General features: G+C 37.1%; 2 protein-coding genes and 1 long non-coding RNA gene across 3 annotated transcripts; 2 read left to right on the top strand and 1 right to left on the bottom strand.

The window, feature by feature from the left end:
* The first annotated feature begins 2,505 nt into the window (after nt 1-2,505).
* On the top strand, nt 2,506-6,543 carry LOC116254729 (beta-1,4-xylosyltransferase IRX9). The gene is made up of 3 exons (XM_031630278.2): nt 2,506-3,351; nt 3,483-3,720; nt 6,165-6,543. The coding sequence occupies exons 1-3, from the start codon at nt 2,684-2,686 to the stop codon at nt 6,306-6,308; spliced, it is 1,050 nt and encodes a 349-aa protein (XP_031486138.1). The 5' UTR covers nt 2,506-2,683; the 3' UTR covers nt 6,309-6,543.
* A 4,102-nt stretch (nt 6,544-10,645) lies between these two features.
* LOC126410114 (uncharacterized) lies at nt 10,646-11,893 on the top strand. The gene is made up of 2 exons (XR_007573506.1): nt 10,646-10,971; nt 11,252-11,893. It is a non-coding gene; the product is annotated as an uncharacterized LOC126410114 (long non-coding RNA).
* Nucleotides 11,894-12,205: 312 nt separating this feature from the next.
* Nucleotides 12,206-14,966, bottom strand: LOC116255294 (vicilin-like seed storage protein At2g28490). The gene is made up of 5 exons (XM_031631077.2): nt 14,288-14,966; nt 13,834-14,015; nt 13,671-13,751; nt 12,936-13,361; nt 12,206-12,772 (listed from the first exon to the last, which is right to left on the bottom strand). Exons 1-5 carry the CDS (start codon nt 14,619-14,621, stop codon nt 12,380-12,382), a joined length of 1,416 nt encoding a protein of 471 aa, XP_031486937.1. The 5' UTR covers nt 14,622-14,966; the 3' UTR covers nt 12,206-12,379.
* Between the last annotated feature and the right edge of the window lie 9,206 nt (nt 14,967-24,172).

The raw sequence follows: 24,172 nt of genomic DNA, 5'->3' as shown, positions 1-24,172 counted from the left end.
TTAAGAATAAAAAAAAAAAGAAAAACCTTAAGATAAAAATATGGACAGATATTATGACTCAAGCAGGACGCAGGGCTTAGTTAAGCATGGTTATTAAACGGTCCAGTAAGTAGTAAGTGGTCCTGTTTTTAAGAAAGCAACAGTAAACTATATAATTAAATAAATGAATGCCATTAATGTTTATTTCGTGGGAACAAAGAAATGTTACAAGGCAGGATATATATATATATATATATATATATATATATATATATATATATATATATATATATATATTGAAATCGACCGTCTGTCAGATTTTCCTAAAAGGTAAATATGTAAAACATGACAACAAAAGCACCATGAACCATTTTTACAACCTAAACGATAATTTTTAAATGGCAACATCCAGAAGCTGGTATATTTCAATTTCTCTCTCTCTCTCTCTCTCTCTCTATATATATATATATATATATATATAAAAGGAAGTTCAAGATCATAGCTGGCAGATAGAACTGTTTGGCTGAAAATTTGTCACTACAACGCAATCGTCACAGTATCATTGTCGACGACTTATGGTGCAATAATGATTCTTCATGCTTTTGGCAACTTGATAATAGTGCTTTTAGCAGTAATTTTTTTCTTTTTTATACATCAAGAACCGTGGCAAATTTGGAACCGTGGCAAATTTGCATTTCCCTGTATATGTATGTGTGTGTTGGTGCATGTGCGCATGAATCCTCACAAATACTGTAAGAAAAAAAAATTGCGAAATTAGGAAAAGCATATTAGGTATGACGTTTTAAAATTTAGTTTTATTTAGAAACCAAAAATTGTTGATCAAAATATGAAACTTTAATATAAGATCAACTTGAAACATTCCACCTACGCATACATGCAAATATATTAATTAGCATATTCGAATTAAGTACAAGACATGTTGAAGTACGTACCTTCACGCAGTGTCAACTTGTTCTCTTTCTTTTCTCTTTTTCTCTTTCCACTCTTTTTATTTCGGTTTTTTTGAGTTGTATTGTATATTTTTTCTTTTGCTTTTACTTTACGATTTGTTACTGCCTCAATTTTTGTATTTAAGAAACTTTTTGTCTTCAAATTTTGATATACATTTCAAAACCACAAGGAAATGCTTTATAAGCCAAGAAAGCACAAATTAATCATTGCCTTTTAAATCTTCATAAAACTAGTTTCATACATACAAAAAACTGAATATTTTAGTTCTTATGTTTCAAAATGGAGATCAAACCGTTAGAGCTTTCCTTTCACAATTGAGACATTTAAGTAAATACGTGCTATATGTTTTATGAACATGTATATATATATATTATCAAATTTCTCTTCAACGGTGCCCATGTTATTAATAAACCCGGCGTTTAGAGTGACAGCCTGCCACGACCATGTCTTAAGAGCGATTTGATCCTCTATATATATATATATATATATATATATATATATATATATGAAAATGACAATGACAGTTTAGGTAGGTCAAGGGTTGCAATCAAGCAACAACAATCTGGTGGAGAAGGTGGGACTTCTTTTCCTCCACCCTCAAGGCGTGGCTTCATCAAATCAAGGACCCAAAAGAAAGAGTTAACTAATATATATATATATATATATATATATATATATATATATATATATATATATCCCTTCACTTCAACAACTGGTTGAAGTTACCAAAATGCTTCTCTCTTAATCTATCGTTTTGTTTCAAATGTATCGTTTTGGGGCAATGGCTCGTAATCCTTGCTCATTGAAAATGTATTTACTAAAGCCTCATTCTCCCACTATCTTTCAAAACCATTCATCAAATTGAATATCAATCAATTCAAAGCCGAATACCAATAAAAATACACTCAAAACACTTGAAACTAGAAAAAGAAAAACAAGTTTATGCATATGGATGCAAGTCGAGTAGATATGTCAACGAATCAGATTTGGATCAGATTATACCCTTATGCGTTTTGGATATTCACATATTCGGATTCAAATACGAACAGAGAAAAGTCATATCTAAATCTGAATCTGAAAATCCTTTTTTACAATCCGATTCTGATTCTTACATTTGTATAACAACACCTTAATCTGTATTTTGAATTGAATCTAGCTGATTTTCAAAGTTTAAGAGCATTGTATGTAGGATATTTATGTAAAACTAAATTTGATCCAAATTCGAACTCGAATGGATGTCATTAAATCTAATCCGATTTCTTAATAAGTTATTAAAACTTTTTTTATATTGATACTTTCAGAATGGTTTTGTAAGATATCTAGTCCAAATTGATAGATTTCATTGACATCCCTAGAGTCGATCAAGGAAGGCCGACCGCTAAATCTGACGTTTATATCTAAAATTTAATTTACACGCAATTCCTTTAATAGGATCGTCCTGACCCTTTTGGCCGTGTGTCGATTCGATCGCGTGCTCAAACGCCAATTAGGTCCAATGAGACCATCGAAGGAGCCGTTGGCTCCCGCTATTTTTAAAATGGTACCTCTCACCGAACCGGAAGGAGCAACGCCGAAGAAGAAATAAAAGCAAAGGGTGTGAGAGAGAAGAGGCGGAGGAGAGGTGGAAAGCAAAGGCTCCGTCCGTCCACCACCCTCACCGTCTTCATTTATTGACGGATTTCCGGTCTCCTCTTCCACCTACTTCTTCTTCTCAGGCTTCGGATTTGAAGATATGAATCCCTTGGAGAGATCAAAGAAGAGAATTCATCTATGGAAGAAGGCCATGATCCACTTCTCCCTCTGTTTCACTATGGGGTTCTTCACGGGGCTTGCGCCGACGAGTACTTCCGACGTTTTTCCCGGTCGTCGAACCGGAGACTTCCGCGCCAGTAGGATCATAATTCAAGGCCGAGGTCAGGCCACCGTTCGTCCAGAGAGGGCCGGGAACTTCAACCGAAGCTTGATGGCCGACGCCAGTTCGGAGATTCCGAACCGGATCGAATGGGAATTGGCCGAGTTGGAGAACCAGGACGACGAACCGGAAGCGGCGCGAAGATTGCTGATAATCGTGACGCCGACGGGCGTGGGCAATCCTCTGCAGGCGGCGTACTTGAGAAGGTTGGGCCACACTCTGAAACTGGTTCCCCATCCGCTGCTTTGGATTGTGGTTCAACACCAGACCGACTCGCCCGAGACCGTGGAGATACTCAGAGGAAGCGGGATCATGTACCGGCACATCGTGTGCAGGGAGAACTTCACAACGCCGGCAGAATCGGTCGAATATCAGAGGAATCTCGCTCTCAACCACATCGAACACCATCGCCTCGACGGCATCGTGCATTTCGCCGACGCCTTCAACGTCTATGACCTGCAATTCTTTGATGAAATCAGAGAAACTGAGTAAGAGTCCGACTCCCATACCCTCTAGCTCTGTTTTCTACGACAAAAGTACCAACCTCTTGTCTTCCTTTTTCTCTTAAGCAGTATAGATCTTGATTTCTAAGTTTCTTCTGAAAATTTTAACCATGCAGGGTTTTTGGGACATGGCCGGTGGGCATGATATATGCAAACAAGAAGAAAATAGGGTTCGCCGGAGCGGTTTGCGACGGCGCGGCGCAGGTGGTAGGATGGCATGCAGATGTGAAGAACACCAGCAACTACACTCCTAATGAGTTCATCATAAACACATCTGCATTTGCATTCAACAGCACCATTCTCTGGGATCCTGAAAGATGGGGCCGTCCTTCTTCCACTCCCACTGCTCCTCAGGTTGGTGCCCTTCAATTGGAATTTTGTTGCCTTAGTTTTTTGCTTTAACTTGAAAGATTCATCATACATAGTCATATTAAGCAAGAAAGAACCCCTGGTTTTAGGTAAAAACAAGACTAGGACTAGGAATTTGATGTAGGAGTTTGGAGTCATTGGAGTGGTGAACTATAGGGATGTAAATGGTTTGGATTTGTATCAGGTCCCGCATTTGCCGAATTTGATTTGATCAAATTCATGGTACCAATCAGATCCAGATTTTGATCCATTTTCATTCATGAAAAGATCCAGGAGACTGGGATCATGAAAAAGATCCAGCCCTCACTCCCCAAATCTACAACCAAAAAGGCCCTAGAGAGGTTGTGGTTGGTGATACCAACTCATCTCTTTTTTCTTTATTCCTTTTACCTTACTCCATGGTCCCATTGGTTGTTTGGAAAAAAAGATAATTAGCTAAGTAATGCCAACTGCCTTCAGCTGGTACATGATATCATAAAAAATTAGGGATCTTGAAATTTGGATCTGGTAAGTTTGGATCGCTAATCCATAATCTACAACGATTCATCCACATCTCTCTCGCTGGGCATCTCTCTTAAAACTTTTAAGTTGGGTCAAGTCTCTTGTTTGATAGCAGAGATTTGTGTAGGCAGGGGCGAAGCCAAGGTAGGGCTCGCTTGGACCCTGGCCCCACCTCAATTTAAAAAAAAATACATGTAAAATTGAGAAAACTTCACTTGTTTTATATAAAATTTTTGAAAAATGGTATTTCGGCCCTAGTCAAAATTTAAAAACTTTAATTCGGTTCCTGTCATGAAAAATTTCTGGCTCTGCCTCTGTGTTAGATCTGATTAATAACCATATTCATATTTAGAATACAATTTCATAACCAAATCCAAATGTGACTCTATGAGATAAAATCCAACCTGTTACACATAAATATAGGATCTTATGCTAGCCAAGTTCAGATTCGGTTCAAAAAATGAGGTCTGAAGGAGGCTCCAAGTCTGAATCCAATCAAGTCCGACTGGATCTGAACTGAATCCGAGTTGCTTACACCTAGTATATCCTATATATGTTATTTTAACACATCTTGTAACTCCAACGTTTCCCTTTTCTCTTTAATTTTTCAAAATATACATAACATTTTTTTTCCATGAACAAAAGCGCCCATTATCATGCCTTCATTAATTCCCTACATGACTGTGTGGGCAATTGCCCACACCTGCCTCCACTTCTGGTTCTCTTGTATTCTAATCGCATTGTGTTCATTGGGAGGACAGTCCCATGGAACAGTTCAATTGATGGAGCAAAGTGGTAGGTTGCGATTTGATCTAGTGAACAACTCTCAAAGACTCAGAGATTCCTCTTCTACCACCTGCTGCGGCTGTTCTAACTAAATTCTTTAAACCAGTTATTAAGAACACCGAACATGCAATTAAAAACACTCTTTGGGAACGAGAGTGGGGTTTCGAATCCATTGGTCTTCCAACGCACCTATGAATGTACAAGTTCGTGACATTTTCCAACCTTTATCTTTTGTTCTTTACCAGAAGCCAACGCTTTTTTCTTTTAAATATTTCCTTTTGAGAAGCATAGCATTAATAATGGATGACTAGATGGTGAACCGCAACAACTACAATTAATTGGAGTCTCCTTGTCCAATATTTTATTGTCCCCAAACACGAACTCACCGAACCCAACTCAAACGCCTTCAAAACTTTTGAGTATATTTTCCTGGTGACACAACAAACATAGCATAGTTGGTACGCCTGGGCATCGGGCCGCCAAACATCTAAAACTTGGGCTTGGGTTTGGCTCGACTCGAAAAATTCGAATCTGAAACTCGACTCCGAGCTCGGCTCGATTAAATTTAAAAACATATTTTTAAATAAAAAATCATATAAATATAATTAATTATAATAAAATATTATAAATATATATTAATAAAAAATTAAAAAACTCATTTTCAAACCGACCCGTCTTTTTTTTTTTTGCCCGAGCAAAAGCCTGAGTTGGGCCGGGTACCGGGTACCCAATGGCGGCTTGGGCCGGTGCCCAAGTTTAATAGCTGGTTGGATTGGCAGGCCAGTGAAATCTAGTCGTCAATTTGATTCTCTTTGGTACTACTTCTCTTGGCTGTAAACCCTATATGTGTAACAGTCTAGTTGACAAGTATATCACTACTCACCCAGGTCATGAAGTTGGCGCTACTGCACTAGACTGTAAATACCAAATGTGTGACATTCTAGTTGAGGAATATACCGCTACCCACCCAAGTTTCAAAACAGCTCTAAACCGTAGAGATAGAAGAAAGAGGGAGGGGCTTCGGCCGTTCTCCCATACATACATAAATTGGATCTGCATGGTTGAACTGACTTTCTAATTGTGTGCAGTTAATTGTAATTAACATAGTTAACCAAGTGATCTGGCTGATGTGTGGTTGACAGGACTCGATGAGCTTCATCCGACGGCTGGTGTTCGAGGGCGAGGCGAGGATTCGCGGTCTAGCAGAAGGGTGCACCAAGGTCATGTTATGGCGTCTTCGCCTGCAGCCCTTGTTGTCTGGTTCCGGTGTGATAGCCCAAGCATAGGCAACAGCCATCATAGCAATATCATGAAGAGATCGAGATGTACAATCCAAGTCGCTTTTTGTTCTTGCGACCAACAAAGTCACCCAATTCCTTGTGGGTGTTCGGTCACTTATTTTCGTGTTCTCATTCCACAAAATTATCTTTTGGGGTTTTAGAAGATACCACCTCTTGTTATTGAGGGGAGCCCAAATACCGGACGAAAAATTGATTCATTATTTCCGTTCCTCGTTACTCATGTCTTCATTTTTTAAAATATTTAAATCCAAGAAAGAGAGAGAGAGACTAAGACGAGAAGCAAAGCTAGAATCTTTCATGAGTAAGGTTGAATTAAAGTTTTTTAAATTTCAACGTGAGTCGAAATGTCATTTTTTAAAACTTTTATATATAACAAGTAAATTTTTTTCAAATTTTACATGTAAATTTTTTTTTTTAGGTGGGGCCATAGCCCACGCCCCTGACTAAGACCCAACCACATTAGCATCAAAAGCAACAACCATCAATCTAAAGCACCAGTCTTCAATACCATTAAGATAACACCCTTCAAAATCAAACCAACCTGATTATACATCGCTTGCTTATAGAGAGGAGAGATTAGCACGTACTGTAGAATCAAAATGTCATAGATATGATTTAAAGAAAGGAAACCAAATTCAAATGCATATCAATATCAGATTCTGAGATGTTGAGCAAGATTTTTGTAAATCTCAAAGCCGTCCGGCCCGTCCCGAGTTTGGTCCATTGAATTCGTCGCTATTAATATCAATAAGGGTTCATATTCCTCTTTTTCATTTTCTAAATCATTTGAACATATTTTAACGTTTTTTTAATTCAAAAGGTGTGGGCAACTGCTCCCACCTGCCCATATGTAGCTCCTTTCTCTCTCTCTCATATATATATATATATATATATATATAGCAGATATGTTGTATCAGTAATCAAACCGATATACCATACTCACTACATTGCCTGATCGAAATCTCAGCATGAAATGCATTATGTCACACTTTTAAGTTGGACATTGCAATTCAAACATCCCTAATACAACAATGAGAACAAGTTTTTACAATATGTGGCATGATTGGATGCCTCGATATCAAGTATCCAAGTAGAGTCACTTCTCTAACTATGAAACAACTTTCTCATATAGAAAAACAGCTACTACTTGTCGTGTAACTTTATTGTAGTGAATTCTTTTCTTTTGCCATAGACTGCACCTTTCTTTTTGTATTCCTTTTCTCCTTCCCTTTTTTTACTAGCTACCTTCGCTTCAGTAAAGATAGATTTTCTCTATTGCAGGACGGGAAAGGTTAATAAAGATGAACTTTCTCTGATGCGCCACAAAACGTCGTCGAAGCCTGCTTGGGGCTGGCTTTAAATTCACTAACGTCTAAAGAAAGGATGCCAGAAATGGTATGTTGCATCATTTTCGTCCAAGAAAACACGTCAGCTAAAGGACTTTTTGTAGCGTTAGCCCATGGTGCTAGTTTCAAGAGTAACTATTAAGAGATGCAATAGGTTTATATGAAGACAAAAAAGGATAAAATGAAAGAAATTTTGAAGGATGTCGATAAAATTGCTTTGAATACATGTATATGGATATTGAATCAACAACTTTGGTGTATGTCATTAAGAGTTTATTTTATTGATAAACAGAAGAGAATGAAAAAGCATATCCTTAATCTTACTAAAGTTGCGCCACCTCATATTGGAAACCTCTTAGTAATTGTCATTACTAATCGTCTTACGAAATAGGAGTTTAAAAGAAAAATCGTGTTCATTACAGTTGACAAAGCATCTTCAAATAATGTTCTTGTATGAAAATTAAATGGGAACATTGAAAAAAAAAAGGACAAAAAATTTATATATGGAGGTAAACTTTTTATGTACAATGTTGTGCACATATCTTAAATTTGATGGTGTAAGATAGTTTGATTGTCATTAGAGATGAAATCATTAGCATTAGAAATATAATTAAGTATCTCAAAGTTTCACCATCAAAACTCAGATTTGCAGCTTCAGCAAGAGAGTTGGAAATTCAATTATAAGGAATTTCATTTTAGATGTACCCACTTGATAGAATTCTAAATACTTTATGTTAGAAAATACACTTGCTTGCAAAATGTCTTTGCAAGATGTAGTATGAAAAAGATCCACGTTGCTTGGACATGATGATTGAGAAAAAATAGCAGTTATGTATTTTCATTAGGTTTTTCATGATCTATGTTATAACTTTGGGTCTACTTATTTAATAATAAACTTATTTTTTCTTAAAATTTGAAGATTTTCAAGAAATATTACATGAAGAGGTTGAAAATAAAGATGAATTTTTGAAAGCAACAACAATCATGATGGAAGAAAATTTGATAAATATTAGAAATTAAATCAAGTAACTTGTTAATAACCATTGAATCTATATTAGATCCACCCATAAAACTCATATGATCAGAATTTCTCTTCTCAAAAAATTGTCAGTCAAAAGAAGAAAAGGAAAAATAAGTTGGAATGATAAAAAGTATATTGCAAGAGTTTTATTGGACTTATGTCAAAAGAAATGAAACTCAAAATGCAGTGGATGCCAATAGTTCGAGTTCTACTTCTACTATATGAAGTAGTTCTTCTAGTGGACATAGTGCTACTAATCATAGTTGATGCAATAGATGTAAGTCGTTTTTAAGTTCTTAGGTAAAGATGAGAATGTTTCTTTTCAAGTTTTCAAGTCCGAGCATGACATCTATTGGAAGATGGGTTGATTAAGTATGATGATGACGATTCATTTAATATTTTTCAATGGAGGAAGGATAAGAAATCTAACTACTAAATTCTTTCATAGATGACACGTGATGTATTATCAATTTCAATCACTTCAGTTGCTTCAAAAAAAGCTTTTAGTACAAGATGTTGAATTCTTAATGATAGTTGTGTTTGATTAACACCAAAGTTGGTGAAAACTTTAGTTTGTTTAGGAGATTCAGTAAAAAAATTATAGTGGTCTGATGTATGAGGTATTAACAGAAGTATGCCTTGAACAAACTTTGTTCGTCAAGTTCTTTGTTATTATAATTGTTTGTTAATTGACTCTTATGTTTTATACTAATGGATGTCTCATTTATGTGTTGATGTTTATTTTGGCAACTAAGATACTTAAAAATTTCAAATTTATGTAATTTACTATATGGATACATGCAGTACTTTTTGATGAATTAGATGGCAACTTGGCTTGCGAAGAAACTCTCACGTAATTTTGCATCTAATTTATAGTATAGCCAGTTATAATTCCTTTTTTTTTTTATTTGCACATGTAATGGATTATCCCTCAAATAAACATGTAAGACTGCCTATAATCACTATAATTGCTTGTAAGCTCGACTGGATTTCTCCTGGTTGAGAAAGGTGCAGTTTATGTTTTAGTTTCACATAAATGTGCTTATCCGCAGGTTAAATATCATGAAATAAATGTCATATCGATAGTACATATTTTTTTAAACTTGTATTAATCTTTGCACTATAATATTCTTATGCATATATTTGTGGTCGTGGACATGTGGTTTTTATATGCATTTATTTTTATTTGATTATTTCCTGTAAAATGCAGATAAAATTGAACTTGTACATGTTTATTGTAAGAATCAAGTAAGCTGACAGGTAGGTTGTCGTTATGTGAGGCTCTTGTTGTAGTAATGAGGTGCACTTGGAATGGTCTCGCTAGAAATTACAAACAAAATATTTTTATCTTCGTCGAATAAGTTCCTAAAATGATTATAACGTGAATTCAGTGCATTATTCTTCAGTTAATTAACGATATGAGCCTTTGGAGATCATATTTTCTTAGAAGTTAGACCAAAAGTAGTTTTTATCCTTGGTTTTATATTGTATTTTTTCATGAATGATTGATCTCGTAAGATCATAATCCTATTTAGTTTCATTTTTTTTTTACATGTCCAATCAGATACGTGGTTTGAGAGAAAAAAAGGACGTTTACGTTTTAGTCATTGGCACAGCATAAACATTCGAGTTCGAGCTAAGCTTGAGATTAAAGTTCTATGAGTCGAGCCAACAGCACGAGCTCGCCCCGGCTCGTGTTCAAGCCTACCTTTTCAGCATAGAAGTTGTCCACTGCAACACTTCTTTCGTGATGATTTGTTCTCTTGCCTTAGTGAAAGTCGTTCTCTGAACTAAACAAACCTATAGCTGTTGATTGCCATTATAATTTTGGCGCTAAAATACTCTCATCTCTGTCGCTAGAAGAAAAAGCGTCGTTGTTCATAGTGGCCTCTGGCGCTAAGTACAGCTAGCGCTACTAGAGGATTTGGCGCTTGATTAATCACCGCCGCAATTGATCAGCTAATTAACCGCATATGGTGCCTGCTGAGGAAGCGCCGATGAGAGAGCTCTGGCGCTATGTCACCTTGTGCCAAAGATATATTCCGTGGCACCTGCCCTACCCATAGCGCCAGTATCAGGGTTCTGGCGTTGCTTCAGAAAGTGATAAAGATGACAAATCTGGCGATCTTCCCCTACCGCCAAAGTGCTTGCATTTTGGGCAGGAAAGAAATGCAACTTAGGGCTTTTTCTCTTTCTCGCAAACGCTCTTTTGTCCTTCTTCTTCATTGAGTTTTTTTTTTCCCCCCATAGTTAAGGGCAGCGGCCGTCGATCATGCACACGGTTTGTTCTCTTTCTTTCCCTTTGTCTACTTCTTCTTGCCGATGTTTTTTTGTTTTAGTATTTTGATTAGCTTGGATTAAATTGGGGTTTTCTTCACTCGATTTGGGCTTAAGGTTTTCCTCATTCGATTTGGGATTAGCGCATCTTGTTTGGGATTAGACCAGAGAATGGAGACTAGGGATTAGGGCGTCCGATTTGGGAATGCAGCAGAGAATGGCGATTCTCCGTTCTCTGATGTTTTTTTATTATTCTTTATGAGCTTTTGGTTCTTGTTTGGTAGGAAATGGACTTTTATACGGAATCTGATTTGGGAATAGAGAAGAGAATGGCGATTCTCCTCTGCGTGGGTTTTCTTTTCGCTTGCAGAACTTGAAATGAAGAGGATCTTGTTCCATATCTTCAAGGAAAGGCAGCAAAAGAATAGCGGAGCTGGTGCAATCCCTAGCTTCTATAAGAAGGTGAGTCTGTCTTCTCTTTTGCGTTTTCTGTGGTCATTTATCTGTTGATTTGAGAGTGTTTTTAGTGCAGAAACTGGAGGAAGTGCGTTTCTGTGCCCCTTTTGCTTTTTCTTTCTCAGTTTCAAAGCTCGTTAAACAAGAGATCCAGGAAGGCTGTTTCTGGTAGGGGCAATCTTAATTCTTTTGCTTGCTTTTGAATCTGTTTCACGCACCTGCCATGGGGAAGCCGTGTCGCTGTGCTCCATAAACAAAACGCCAGGTTCGACCTACTGTGGCGCGTCTATTGTGCCAGTTAACGATCCGTCTTTTGACGCAATTCTATCGCCAGAGTATATTTCTCACCGGCGCTAAGAGCAGCAGCTGTTCGAGCTCTGGCACGATATTAGCGCCAGAGCTGTATACGTCAGGGGCTTTTTGCAACTAAGAGTATTCCTGCTACTACCAAAGTAGCCAAACGAAGATTAGCGTAGCCTGTTTTCAGTGACAAACACTGACCTGCTAACAAGTTCAGTTGTGTTCCATGCAGTTAACAAGTTTGTTGATCTTATGCCAGGAGTTCGCCTAAGAAATTCAGTCCAATTAGCAAGCAGTAGATTGAATACATAGCTTGAAATCCAAACCCGATTAATAGTTAATACCCAAATGAAATCCAATGTAGATCCAACCTGAATACTTATAAATGCCCCAACTTCTAGTAAAATCCGAGTCAATTTAAAAGACGAGATCTAAATCCAAATCCAACTACACCTAATCAGCTGAAAAACACTAGTAAAAGCTAGATCCAACCCAAACTTGAGGTGCTTATATGAATGTGAATCTCATTCGTAGGAAGAACAAAATTTCCTTGACTTAGAAAAAGAAAGATAACAAACAAAATTGAAAGAGAAAAAACGCAAACAAGAAAAAGGAGGGTACAATAAAAAGGAAAGGAAAGCCCATGCGCCAGGCGTCTACACGGAGACGTAAGAGCGGGACGAAGGGGGAAGGATGACGGATTGGCGCTGAGCCTGCGCGAGGCGGTCGAGCTCGCTTTGCCTCAGCCCCATCGCCGCCGCGAGCTCCGGCCCCTTCATTTCCTGCATCACCGAGTTGGCACCGGCCAGGAAGCGCGGCTGGTTGTCCCTCGCCGACGTCGTGAAGCCGAAGAACTCCAAGGGCCCTCCCCTCGAGGCCACCTGACAGAAGGGGAAGAAGCGCGGCACCCAGAAGACGTCGCCCTCCTTCACCGCCACCTCCGCCGCCGCCGACCCGTTCGGGAAGACGATGTGGACGCTGCCGCTGCCGCGCAGCACCACGCCGTACTCCGTCGCCTCCGGATTCAAGTGGGGAGCCATCATCGACCCCTGCACCCAACACCACCATCTCGTAAGATCACCAGTTAGCCTTGAACATGTGATGAAAACTGTAGAAACTGGCTCTTTAAGCTGCAAATCTAGCCGTCATCTATACAAAGAAACGGTGAAGGAAGGGCAGAGCAGAGAAGATATTGGTGAGGGAGAACAGTACAGCGGTGAGGTTGACGAGGTAGACGCCGATGTCGGAGTGGCGGAGCGACGGGTAGACGTTCTCATTCACAGCCACGCTCCACCCGTACGCGTTCTCGAAGTCGTGCTGCCTCTCGTACAGATTGTAAGTATCGGCGGCAGCGGCGGATTTCATGGCCGACTTCCGTCCATCTGCCTTCTTGCCTACGACGGCACTCAGCAGTTTCCTCCACGCCCAGACCACCACGTCCTCCTCCTCTTCCTCTGTGTCCCGGTCTTCATCATCTTCGTCCCTGTCGTCATCATGGTGGTGATGCGAGGGCAAGCTCTGCTGGCGGAGTCTCATCGCGGACTCCCACGTCCTGGGCTCGTCCCTGCCTCTTTCGACGTAGATGATGGGACCTTCCTTCTGCCCTCGAAACAGCGAGCTCAGCTCCTCCTCCGATACCTTCCATCACCATATGCGAATCAGCATTACCAAAAAAACTATATATGGTTTGAAGTGATCTAAGAACAGACTCGTAAGTCTGAAGTGAGAAATATCAGAATTGTCTGCCAATCATGTTATTGAAGTACTGACAATGGATCTTCGTCACTGAAGCAGTATTATGAATTTATGACATGCCAAATCATAATAGCTAGCCTAGGAGTAATTTCGATATCTCGGCCATAAACGATTAGGCAGGTCGAGATTAGAGAATCTGGAAACGCGTGTTAGTTTTTCAGAAACTAAAGAAATCGACTATGTATCACCAACATTGAATGCGGTAGAGAGTATCCTGGAGTCGAATCCCGCAAGCACCGACTGTCGTTGCGCCCCACCTCCAATGAAGAAAGACTGCAAGTTTTGATGAGAACCAAATTAGAATCAATTGCCACCAACCATCATAAGAATTAAGCAGAAGAGACTGCAGCAGCACCTGAAGGACCTCACTGCCCAGAGCTTCTGTTGTGTCCAAGCTGCAGATGATATTTAACCTCTGGCCCTCGCTGATATTCTCCAAATAGAATGTGGAGCCCGAAGAGATCCTGTACACGTCTCCTGTCTTCAATTCCTTCTCTACCAAACCGTCCTTCTGTATCGAACCAACCTTCATTTGGCCTACAAGTTCAGCAGACGCAGGGTTAGATGGTGCCAGAAAGTTTTCTTCTATGTCTGCCGCTTTTAATGTATAGACTTAAAAGAAACTAGAAAGCAGAAGATTCATGCACTTTTTGGATGTACAATCAAGAAATTTACCGGAAAAACCAAGTGAAAGTTTTTATTTATTAATGGAAAAGATGAAAGGAAAAGAAATGAGTTTATGAACAAGATAGCTTGCCTAGAGATCATGAAATGAACCCAAAACGACCACTGAGATCATTATAATTTACCTCTGCGAACAAAGAGGATCAAGTTGGCGTTCATATACTGAGGAACGAAGAGGGACCGAGGCTCCATGGTGATGAACCCGATCCGCAACTCCCTGGGGCTTCCCTTACTGCTCACGCCCCTCACCACGCTCATCTCCCCTGCCTCCGTCTTGTACACCTTCTTCAACCTCCGCAGCACGAATATGTCGCCTCCCTGGCTCCAGATGCTGCTCATCTCCTCCTGATCATCCTGTCCTCCTCTTCTTGCCATTGTCATCGGAATACAAACACAGAGGAGCAAAAGAAGGGGAACAACGGAGACCCGACGTCTGAAAACCTCCATCGTCGTCATCATCTTTCCCAAGTCCCTTTCTCTCGCTCACAGAGTAGTGGGAGGCGATGAATGGAAAGCTTGGAGGTGTTGGCCTTTTATAGGAGGGAGGGAGAGCGAGTTCGTGACGATATACGCGTCAGCCATGCATGAGGTTGGGTGAACGTGTCGAGGAAGCAGAGAAGCAGCACCGAGAAATCGACGGGATCGCTCTGCTTGCTGCCTTGCAGACCGCCTGCTTCATCGCGGGACGTTCCATGTTCGTTGCTGTTTGGTCCGTTGATCAGGACTTTGGCCTCAATATATCAGGGTCCTCAGCCTGTGCGCCATGTAATAAAAAATAATTTGATGAGAACTTTTCAGGAAGGTATCTTTTTACTTTCAGCTTTACGGGTTTATAGGTTTATCTTCTCTTTTTCTCTGGTTTGGATGAATTGATGATTTTTGTGATTATACATTGTAAAGAAAATTCTCTTAAATTTGGAATAAAAAGTTGATCTCCTTTAGCGGTGAATGATATTTCGGAAAGAAACTTACAATTGATTAGGAGTTATTAACCTGTGCAAACATGTTAAAAACATATTTTTTTAGATGACTATGAGACCATTTACACAGTGGAAAGTGAAGGTTGGATTTTACATAAGAAGGAGGGTATTGAGTTTCCACAATCCCAACACAAAGTGAATCATCGAGACAGATGAGTGTAGATAAAACCCTCTTCTCTTCGATGCCTCGATCAATTTCTGTCAAATACCAACCATTTATGCTCAACCTCTATTTATATTGAGTGCTTGTTAGAAGATAAACATTCACCACTGGATTAACATTAAATTTGGATAAACTCCATATGAGGATTGAGGTTGGCTTCTTGAAATGTGGTTGGGTGGTTGAAGTAGCAATGACCACCCTCAATTGGATTTCATCTCCATTTATCCGACGTCCTCCCACTCGCATACACTGGGCAACTAGAAGATAATACATTCAAAGTATGTCGACAATCATATTGCAACCTGTGTACAAGAAACCAATTGTACGTCGGTTAATGCAACACAACAATTTAATATGCAAAAAGAAACAATATGATGCACCAAACTACATGAATGTAGTTTATTGTGCCCTAAACAAAAATTCACATACACAAGTCTCAACACATTCTAACTCTCAGCACTTAATGATGTTGAATGATGTGTAAGACTGAGGCTTCCAACTATGTTCCATGTTCACTATTTATTCAAGCCTCTATCTGGGCAATTCTTTTTGCTGGTAGTAAATTATGAGTACTTATATAGTAATCAATCATCTGCATCTCCTATGAATATTCATCAAACCGGAATTAGCTGTTTTCCCAAATATGCTACATCTAGCTGAATCTCTCAAGGCTTTAGACAATATATCAAAGTAACAACATTGATGCATCATCTTTGAATATAGTCAATAATTCATAAGAGTAACAATGGATTAGATACATTTAGGGATATAAAAATATTGTACTATATGGATAAGCAGATATCAATCTCTACTTATTTTTTTGGTCGACATGATTTGGGAAATCATATTAGTCTTTTAATTCACAAGACCTCATACTGATCCAATCAACTCACATTGTTATAACATATATTAGCTTACCAACATTTTTAGTTTACAAAACCAGTCGTGCTATTGACTGGCGTCCCTTGGTTTTGCTCATTTTATCTGAACTAGTCTATCATATGGTGCCTGAGGCAATCAGTTTATGTGAGAAAATGATTTTGACATGGCTGCATACTTTTATATAGATATGTGGCATGCAATAAAGTAGTTGAAGGTCATAAAAAAAAAGTTGTCTTTTATTAAGTCTTATAGATGTTTCATGTTTCTTAAATACATCTTCGGTAATTGGTTTTGGCAATAAATCCGCCATGGTCTCATGGGTAGAAATATAGTTTAATGATACTTTTTCCCCTCTAGACTATATCATTCCGGTACTTATATCTAATGTCAATATATTTGGTTTTATAATGAAATTCTGATTTTTTTGCATATGTGATTGCAGCATGGTTATCATAATAAACACTTACTCCATAGCTTACAAGGCTACTCATGTTTGCATTTACGACTCCAATATGTAGTGCCATGGTTAAGTAAAAACACGTACTCATATTTAGATTTGCATTCATCAGGATCTCATCCCCAATCCGCATTTGTACAGTTTTTAAGTTGCAAGTCACCACCAAAATAACGTAGAGCCAAATTCTCGGTGTCTTTTAAGTACCCCATGGATCACTTGGCAGCTTTCCAATGATCCTGTTTAGGTTTTGATTGATATCCACTCACAGTAATATACACAATACCAAATATATTTGACTGTCAACTGCATTTGAATAAGCCACTTAGAAATTTGTTTTTCTCTGCTAATGTTTGTAGACATATTTAAACTAACAAAATATCACCTTTACTCATAGGTGCATTGATGTATTTGCAGTTTTGCATGTTGAATCTCTTTAAAAACTTCTTAATATAAAGTTCTTGTGATAAAGCAAAAGTCTTTAAGAATGACCTCTTTTAATTTCGATACCAATATAAATGTTGCTTCACTCAAATCTTTCATCTCAAATGAATAGACAACTAATCCTTGATTGACTTCAGTAACTCCAAGTCATTACCGGCCAATAAAAATGCCATCAACATAAAGAAGAGAATAACTAATTTCTTCTTCTGCCATTTCATATATATACAATTATCTTCATCAATCATCTCAAGATCATTAAACTTTTCAGTTTCATGACATTCTAAGTACTGCCTGGATGATTGTGTAACTCATAAGTGGACTGCTTGAACTTACAAACTTTGCACTTTAGGCTTTTAGTAATAAACCGTTTAAGTTACTCCATTTTAATTTCTTCATCTAGTTCTATATTTTGCATTGTTGTTTCAACATTCATTTGTTGTAATTCTAAATTCATATATGAAATAATGGCTAGTGTTGAGTAATCATAAGTCAATTTGACAACTAAAAATAATGTTTCATCATAGTTTGTGACTTCCTTATATGTGTATTATTTTTTTAATAAGTCATGCTTTAAATTTTTTAATAAAACAACCTACATTATGCATGACATTATGAATCCACTTGTTTTCAATAACATTCCTAGTTTGAGGGAGATCTACATGTTAATCTTTTTGTGTTCATAGATTTTATCTCATCTTCCATCGCTTTCTTCTACTTTCCTTTTTGGAACTACAGAGTGCCTCATGTATAAAGTTTTGTCAATCAATGTCATTAGGAAATGCCATCATGGCTTCACCTTTTATTTCAAATCTGTTACACATCATTTTCCTTTTATTATATTGAGATTCCACATTTTTATTGAGGTCCTGACTCAAGCATGGTTGACTCTCACTGTCATGAATCGAATAAGACATCTCATTTCGTGTTTCATTCTCTTGGATTGTAGTTTCTAATATTCTAGGTCATTCAACTCATATAATTAACTATCACCCTTTATATATCTCTCTTAGTCTATTTTTGCATTTTCTTTTATGTGTACATAGCCCTTGCAGTGTTCATAATATTGAATAAAGATACATTACATTCCACCTGATTCCAGTTTATTATATTAGTGAGAAAGATCATGAACATATGATGCAGACCCCCAGGGTCTTGAGCGACTGTGGTCAAGCCGCATACCTGAACATAGATCATAAGGAGTCAATGAGATAGATTTAGTAGGCACACAATAAATGATATATATGGCAGTTAGCAAGCAATCTCTTCAACTGAAAATCAATAATTCCACTTGCAGCATCATAAACCTGATAACTTTTATTAAGGTTCTATTTCACCTTTCAACAATACTGTTGAGTTCCAGAAGAGTTGTTTATCTACACCCTTTTTGTCGTATAGTTTTTTGAACTGTTCAAACAAATATTTTCTGCCTTGACCTATTCTAAAAAACCTTGATCTTTTGGTCAAGCTAGTTGTCAACCATATTCATAGAACATTTAAGGCAGTTCAATGCATCAGCCTCATGGGAGTGTGTGTGTGAATATATATATATATATATATATATATGTCATATTTGTAGGTCTACATATATCAAAGTGAATCAATTGCAATTGACTGGAAACCCTAATAGCTATGCCTAATAGCTATGCCAACTGGTTTCCCAGTTCATTTTCCTGCCAAGAAATGCTCACATTCAAGCATGTTATAGGACTTAACCAAACATCTCACGACTCAGGATTTGTCTGACCTGAATCAGTGACCTTCTTGAAAGGTCAGGACTTTCTTTAAAGGTCAAGACTCTATATCAGTGTTTAGAAGAGGTCTTAATAGTCCCTCACGAGTGCATCTATATATTTTCTGTTGCCCAATACCATGCAAGCATACCACATAGTTACATCCGTATTCACGTGCCCACCAAAATATCTATCATCACATATTAGAAGCCATGATTAAAGTTTAAAATGAAGAATCATTCATTAGCATACAAGAACATAAAATAATGTTTTTATATAAAATATCCACTGAGTGTTTCCTAATGATAAGTTTGTTCACCATTGGAAACTTCCAATACATGGTAAAGACATTGCAATAACATGTTACATGGTCAATTACTCTTGGTCAATAATCCACGAATGATCAAATTCAACAATTATAAAACAACTAGAGACAAAAAAAATAAGCTTTCTTAATTAAGAGATACATACCTTATCTTATTCACTACACTCTCATGCAAAATGACCTATATTACACAATTGAGTCATTTAGCCTTGCCCTTGTTGCCACACTTTCCATGACATCTTCGTTTTTCATTCTTCTCCTTTTCGCCCTACTCTTTGACATGTTTGTTCATGAACCATTTAAGGCCATTTCTGGTTTTGCTTTTAAAGTTAGAAGCTTTTTTGGACTTTCCGGTGACAAAGGTCTAACTGCTAGATTTTTTTGCCTCAAGTGCTCATATTCTAGCTCCAAGTGACACAATATGTCATAATGGTTTTAGTATGTGTCATGTTTATCACCTGTTTCTTACTGTTTGGCAATTATATTATCATTGTCTAAACTTTGAAATTCAACAATTATAACACTAATGACAAAAGAATAACCTTTCTTAATTAAAGAGATACGTACCTTCTCTTATTCACTACACTCTCATGCAAAATGATCTATATTACACAATTGAATCATTTAGCCTTGCCCTTATTGCCCTGCTCTTTGACATGTTTGTTCATGAATCACTTAAGGCCATTTCTAATTTTGATTTTAAAATTAAAAGCCTTTTTTTTTTTGACTTTCCTGAAATAAAGCCCTAACTGCTAGATTTTTTGCATCAACTGCTCATATTCTAGCTCCAAGTGACACAATATATCATAATGGTTTTATTGTGTGTCATGTTTACCACTTGTTTCTTACTATTCGGTAATGATATTATCATTGTCTCGACTTTGTTATTTGTCAATCAAGATATGTCATAGATTTAAGCTATTTAATCATGTTTACCATCTCCTAGAGATGTTAACTCATGGCACCTTAATTTTGCTTTCTATATAAATCAAACTTGATCGTAGGTTTTCTTAGTTTGGTGGTCGATGCTCCACCAAGTTTGTGCTTGAGGGGCAGCCACATCTAATGGCCCATAGTATATTTCTTGAATTGACATATAATGTTGTCCTACATTGGGCACAATATTGTGGCTCTTACAATATTATTCTTGCACTTCCACACTTTATAGACATCAAAGTCTCAGGCTTGGACGCCACTAACGCCATGCATAGTCATCACATGATTCAAGGCATCAAGAGCTTCGGCTTCTTCCAATGGAAATTTGATTTTCCAATGCTACATGTCACAGTTATTTCCATTTAATTTTTTGAAGTGGGCAAGATAAAAAAAAATTGACTTATTGGGTGTAGACAATGTGTATTTCATGCATGTCATTAAATCTTATTGCATATCTATATGAGGTATATATGACACATCTTGTAACACCCTAAAAGTGTGGTATTGAAGATCGTGAGACATCTTCAAAGACTTGTAAAGCAGGTTCCTAAAGCAGCTATTTGTCTTGGTTTTTAGCCGTTTTCAGGCTAAAACCAAACCGTTAGGGGACCAGTTGGGATTCGTGGGACCAATGACCTGATATCAGGAGTGGGTTGAGTCGTTATAGTTGTATGAGAGCATGGTTCAACACTCGAATCCATTGTCTCATGCATGGACGAATGTGCCTTAAGGGGGGTAGATTGTAACACTTCAAAAGTTTAGTCCCATATTAAAGATTGTGATAGATTTCAAAGACTTATAAAAGATGTTGTTGAAGAAGTTGGTTGTCTTAGTTCTTAGTTTTTTGGCGCAGTACTTTCAATTGTGTAACACAGAGACCGCTTAGGCATGTGACATGTGACAGTTATATGAGATTGCATAGTTTATGGTCCGTCAATTCAAAGCTCCAAAAAAAGGCCTCATGGGTATTTTAAAAGTACCAGCTGGAGATGGCCAATGGTGCGAGACTCAATGGTTTGAGATGTGGGCAAGGGTGATCCTCATTTCTGGCAGGACTAGTGGTCGAGTGTCTGCTTGTACACAGTGCTACGATGGAAGTACCTATGCTCATTCGCTCCTAGTCTTTATAGTTCAAAGAGTTGCTAATGAAGAAGGCGTAAAAAAAGGGGTACTTTTTGTGTGAATAGGTGCTACATGTGCAAGAAGGGAGGAGAACCCTGACCGTATCCTCTTCAAATGTGAGGTTGTTGGTAAACTCTGGTGACTAGTAGTGCAAAAGTTTAACAGACATACAAGGCCCAATTCTAGTACAGTTCCTGAAATCGCCTTATCATTTCAGTGTAGATCCATTCAGATGAAGGCTGGTTGTATAAACATTGGAGGGTTGTCTTTCACATTGTAATATATATAATATGGAGCCTATGGTCGGTAAGGAATATATGTATACCTGGTCAGGATGTAAAGAATACTTCATGGCCATGTTTCATAGCATGAACGAAATTTTTCTGCAATGCAAGATATGGTTACACTTGGGTGTTAGTACAGGAGACTGACTGCCTATTAGGGATGTCAACGGATCGGATTCGGTTCGGATACATCTTTAATCATATTCGCTTTTTCGGATATTCATATATTCGGATTCGGATTCAGATTCGAATTCGAATAAATCAAAGTCATATTCGAATCCAAATTCGAAATCCGATTTTACAATCCGAATCCGATTTTTATATTTATATCCGAATCCGAATTTTGAACCAATTTTGCCATTTTCTAAGTATTAGATAGAGGATATATGTCTAAAAATGAATCCGATCCGAATCCATATCCGAATCCGATTCGATATTCATGTATATATCCGAATCCGATCGGATGTCATTTATTAAATCCGAATCCGATCCGATTTTTTAATCAGATATTAAATTTTTATCCATATCCGATTTTTTCGGGTCGGATCGGTCGGATATCCGATTCAAATCGGATATATTGACATCCCTACTGGCTATTGATAATGAGAGATATTTACATCCAGGTTATGTTGGGGAGCTGCATTTGGTATTCGTTGGGGGATGTTGGCCAGGTGATTTCTTACTCACAAGCAAGCAGCACAGTTTGATGGGGCAGACAGTTTAAGAAGACTGGATGTTGGAGAGGAGGCGCAGAGCTATGGAGTTTTTCAGTGCAAGGGCCGAATTATGTTTCAAAATTTTAATAGGGGCATAAATATAATTTTTTAAACTTTTCATATAAGTTAAAGTAGGATTTTTAAAATTTAAATTGTAAATTCTTTCCCCTGTAATTTTCTAGGTATGGTTTCTTTTGATTTGTATTTTTTCATTGATTTTTTTTTGTTTAATAAAAGGAATGGTTTATTTATATAAACGGAACAATTTATAATTGGTCTATAAACCTGCTTCAAAAATTAAGGTTGACTTTTCTAGGTATGGTTTCTTTTGATTTGTATTTTTCCGTTGATTTTTTTGTTTAATAAAAGGAATGGTTTATATATATATATATATATATATATATATATATATATATATATATATATATATATATATAAACGGAACAATTTATAATTGGTCTATAAATCTGCTTCAAAAATTAAGGGAGCCTCATAAAATACTTTTTAACATGTTTTATGAACCTTCCTCAATCCTGAAGTCATATTCGTGAAACAGTTACATATTGTTCTACTTACCAAACAAACCTTTTAAAAAAACCATTCGTTTGTTTTTGCCAGCATATGTTGTTTTTTTTTTAAATCCAACCACATAGATGAACTTGAGACATCCATGACTAGAAGCTGGTCTAGAAATGATTTAAGTACCTTAAGTTATGGATCACATTTTGAGCAAACAGATCTTAAACCTTGAATTAGCTTACTGCCTAAATTCACATATTTCAGTGTTTTCTTTTTTCATGATTGCAGTTGAATTCTCGCACCAGAAAATTAAGCTGGACAGCACCTCTGACGACGAAGTCTCGTGTCATTGGTTCCCCATTTTTATCAACAAAAATTTCAATTTGCATTTTAGAATATTTTCAAAACTTATAGTTTCCCAAAAAAGGTAACTTCTATATATAAAATCAGTGTCCATTAATTAGCATGTCATATATAATGAGATACTGGTAAAAACCAGACACTATGTATGGAATGTTTTTTTTTTTTTTTTTTTTTACTTCATATGATCTTAAGACATATACTAAGTTGACCAATTGTTAGGCTTTAACGATGTTTTTATAATAAGAAAAGATGAATGGCCCTGGTGACATGATAACAAAAAAATCAACATTTTTCATTAAAACAACTTGAATCAAAACATGTTTTATATCAAAATAATTTTTATAAACATATTAAGATGTTTATATTTTATTTAAATAGTATTTTAACAAAAAAAAATCAATTTATCTGATTTTTATCTCCGACCTAAGTGTCTGGTTTTTACTTTTTACCAAATTCTCTTATGTATATATAAATTATTGGCATGTACTTACGCACGCAACCGTTGACACTTACAGCTAGTAATTTGTACCTAATCCCATTTATTAATGATTTATTTCTGTAACTTTGTTTAGATTCTTTGTTTTGTTTATTAAGTTTCCTCTGTTCTTTTCTTTCCTTTTATTTTTTTTTAACAAAAGTTCAAGCCTCACATGGCATGTTCGAATCTGGATCTCATCTTTGTCGGCATTAGCAAATAAGCCAAACTCAGTTTTGAAGATCTGCATCCGTATTCCAATCCAGCTCCGAATTTATAATTCTCAGAAGAGAGGGCTCTGACTTAATGAAAGCCCTCTTAATCGCTGACTACATGTACATGCAAAACGAAATCCAGATCCATCTTAGGATCCAAATTTTGATCCTTGTGTGAACCGATCTTGGTTTGAATATCATTCAAAGTTTGAGTGAATCTCTTAGGTATTACATATGATCAGTAATTCCATATGATGCATGTTTCATCAGGTGAAAAGGCAGGAAAATTAATTGTATTTGGCAGCACAACTTACGATGCTGTCATTTTTTTGGAACATAAAATCTATATAATCAAAGTTGGAATAGAATTGAATTGTTTCAATTTGATGGTTATTTGGTGAC

Source organism: Nymphaea colorata, chromosome 5, assembly GCF_008831285.2.
Source record: "Nymphaea colorata isolate Beijing-Zhang1983 chromosome 5, ASM883128v2, whole genome shotgun sequence".
Lineage (NCBI taxonomy): Eukaryota > Viridiplantae > Streptophyta > Magnoliopsida > Nymphaeales > Nymphaeaceae > Nymphaea > Nymphaea colorata.
Note: the sequence above shows the minus strand (reverse complement) of the source record. Positions and strands in the feature narration are given on the sequence as shown.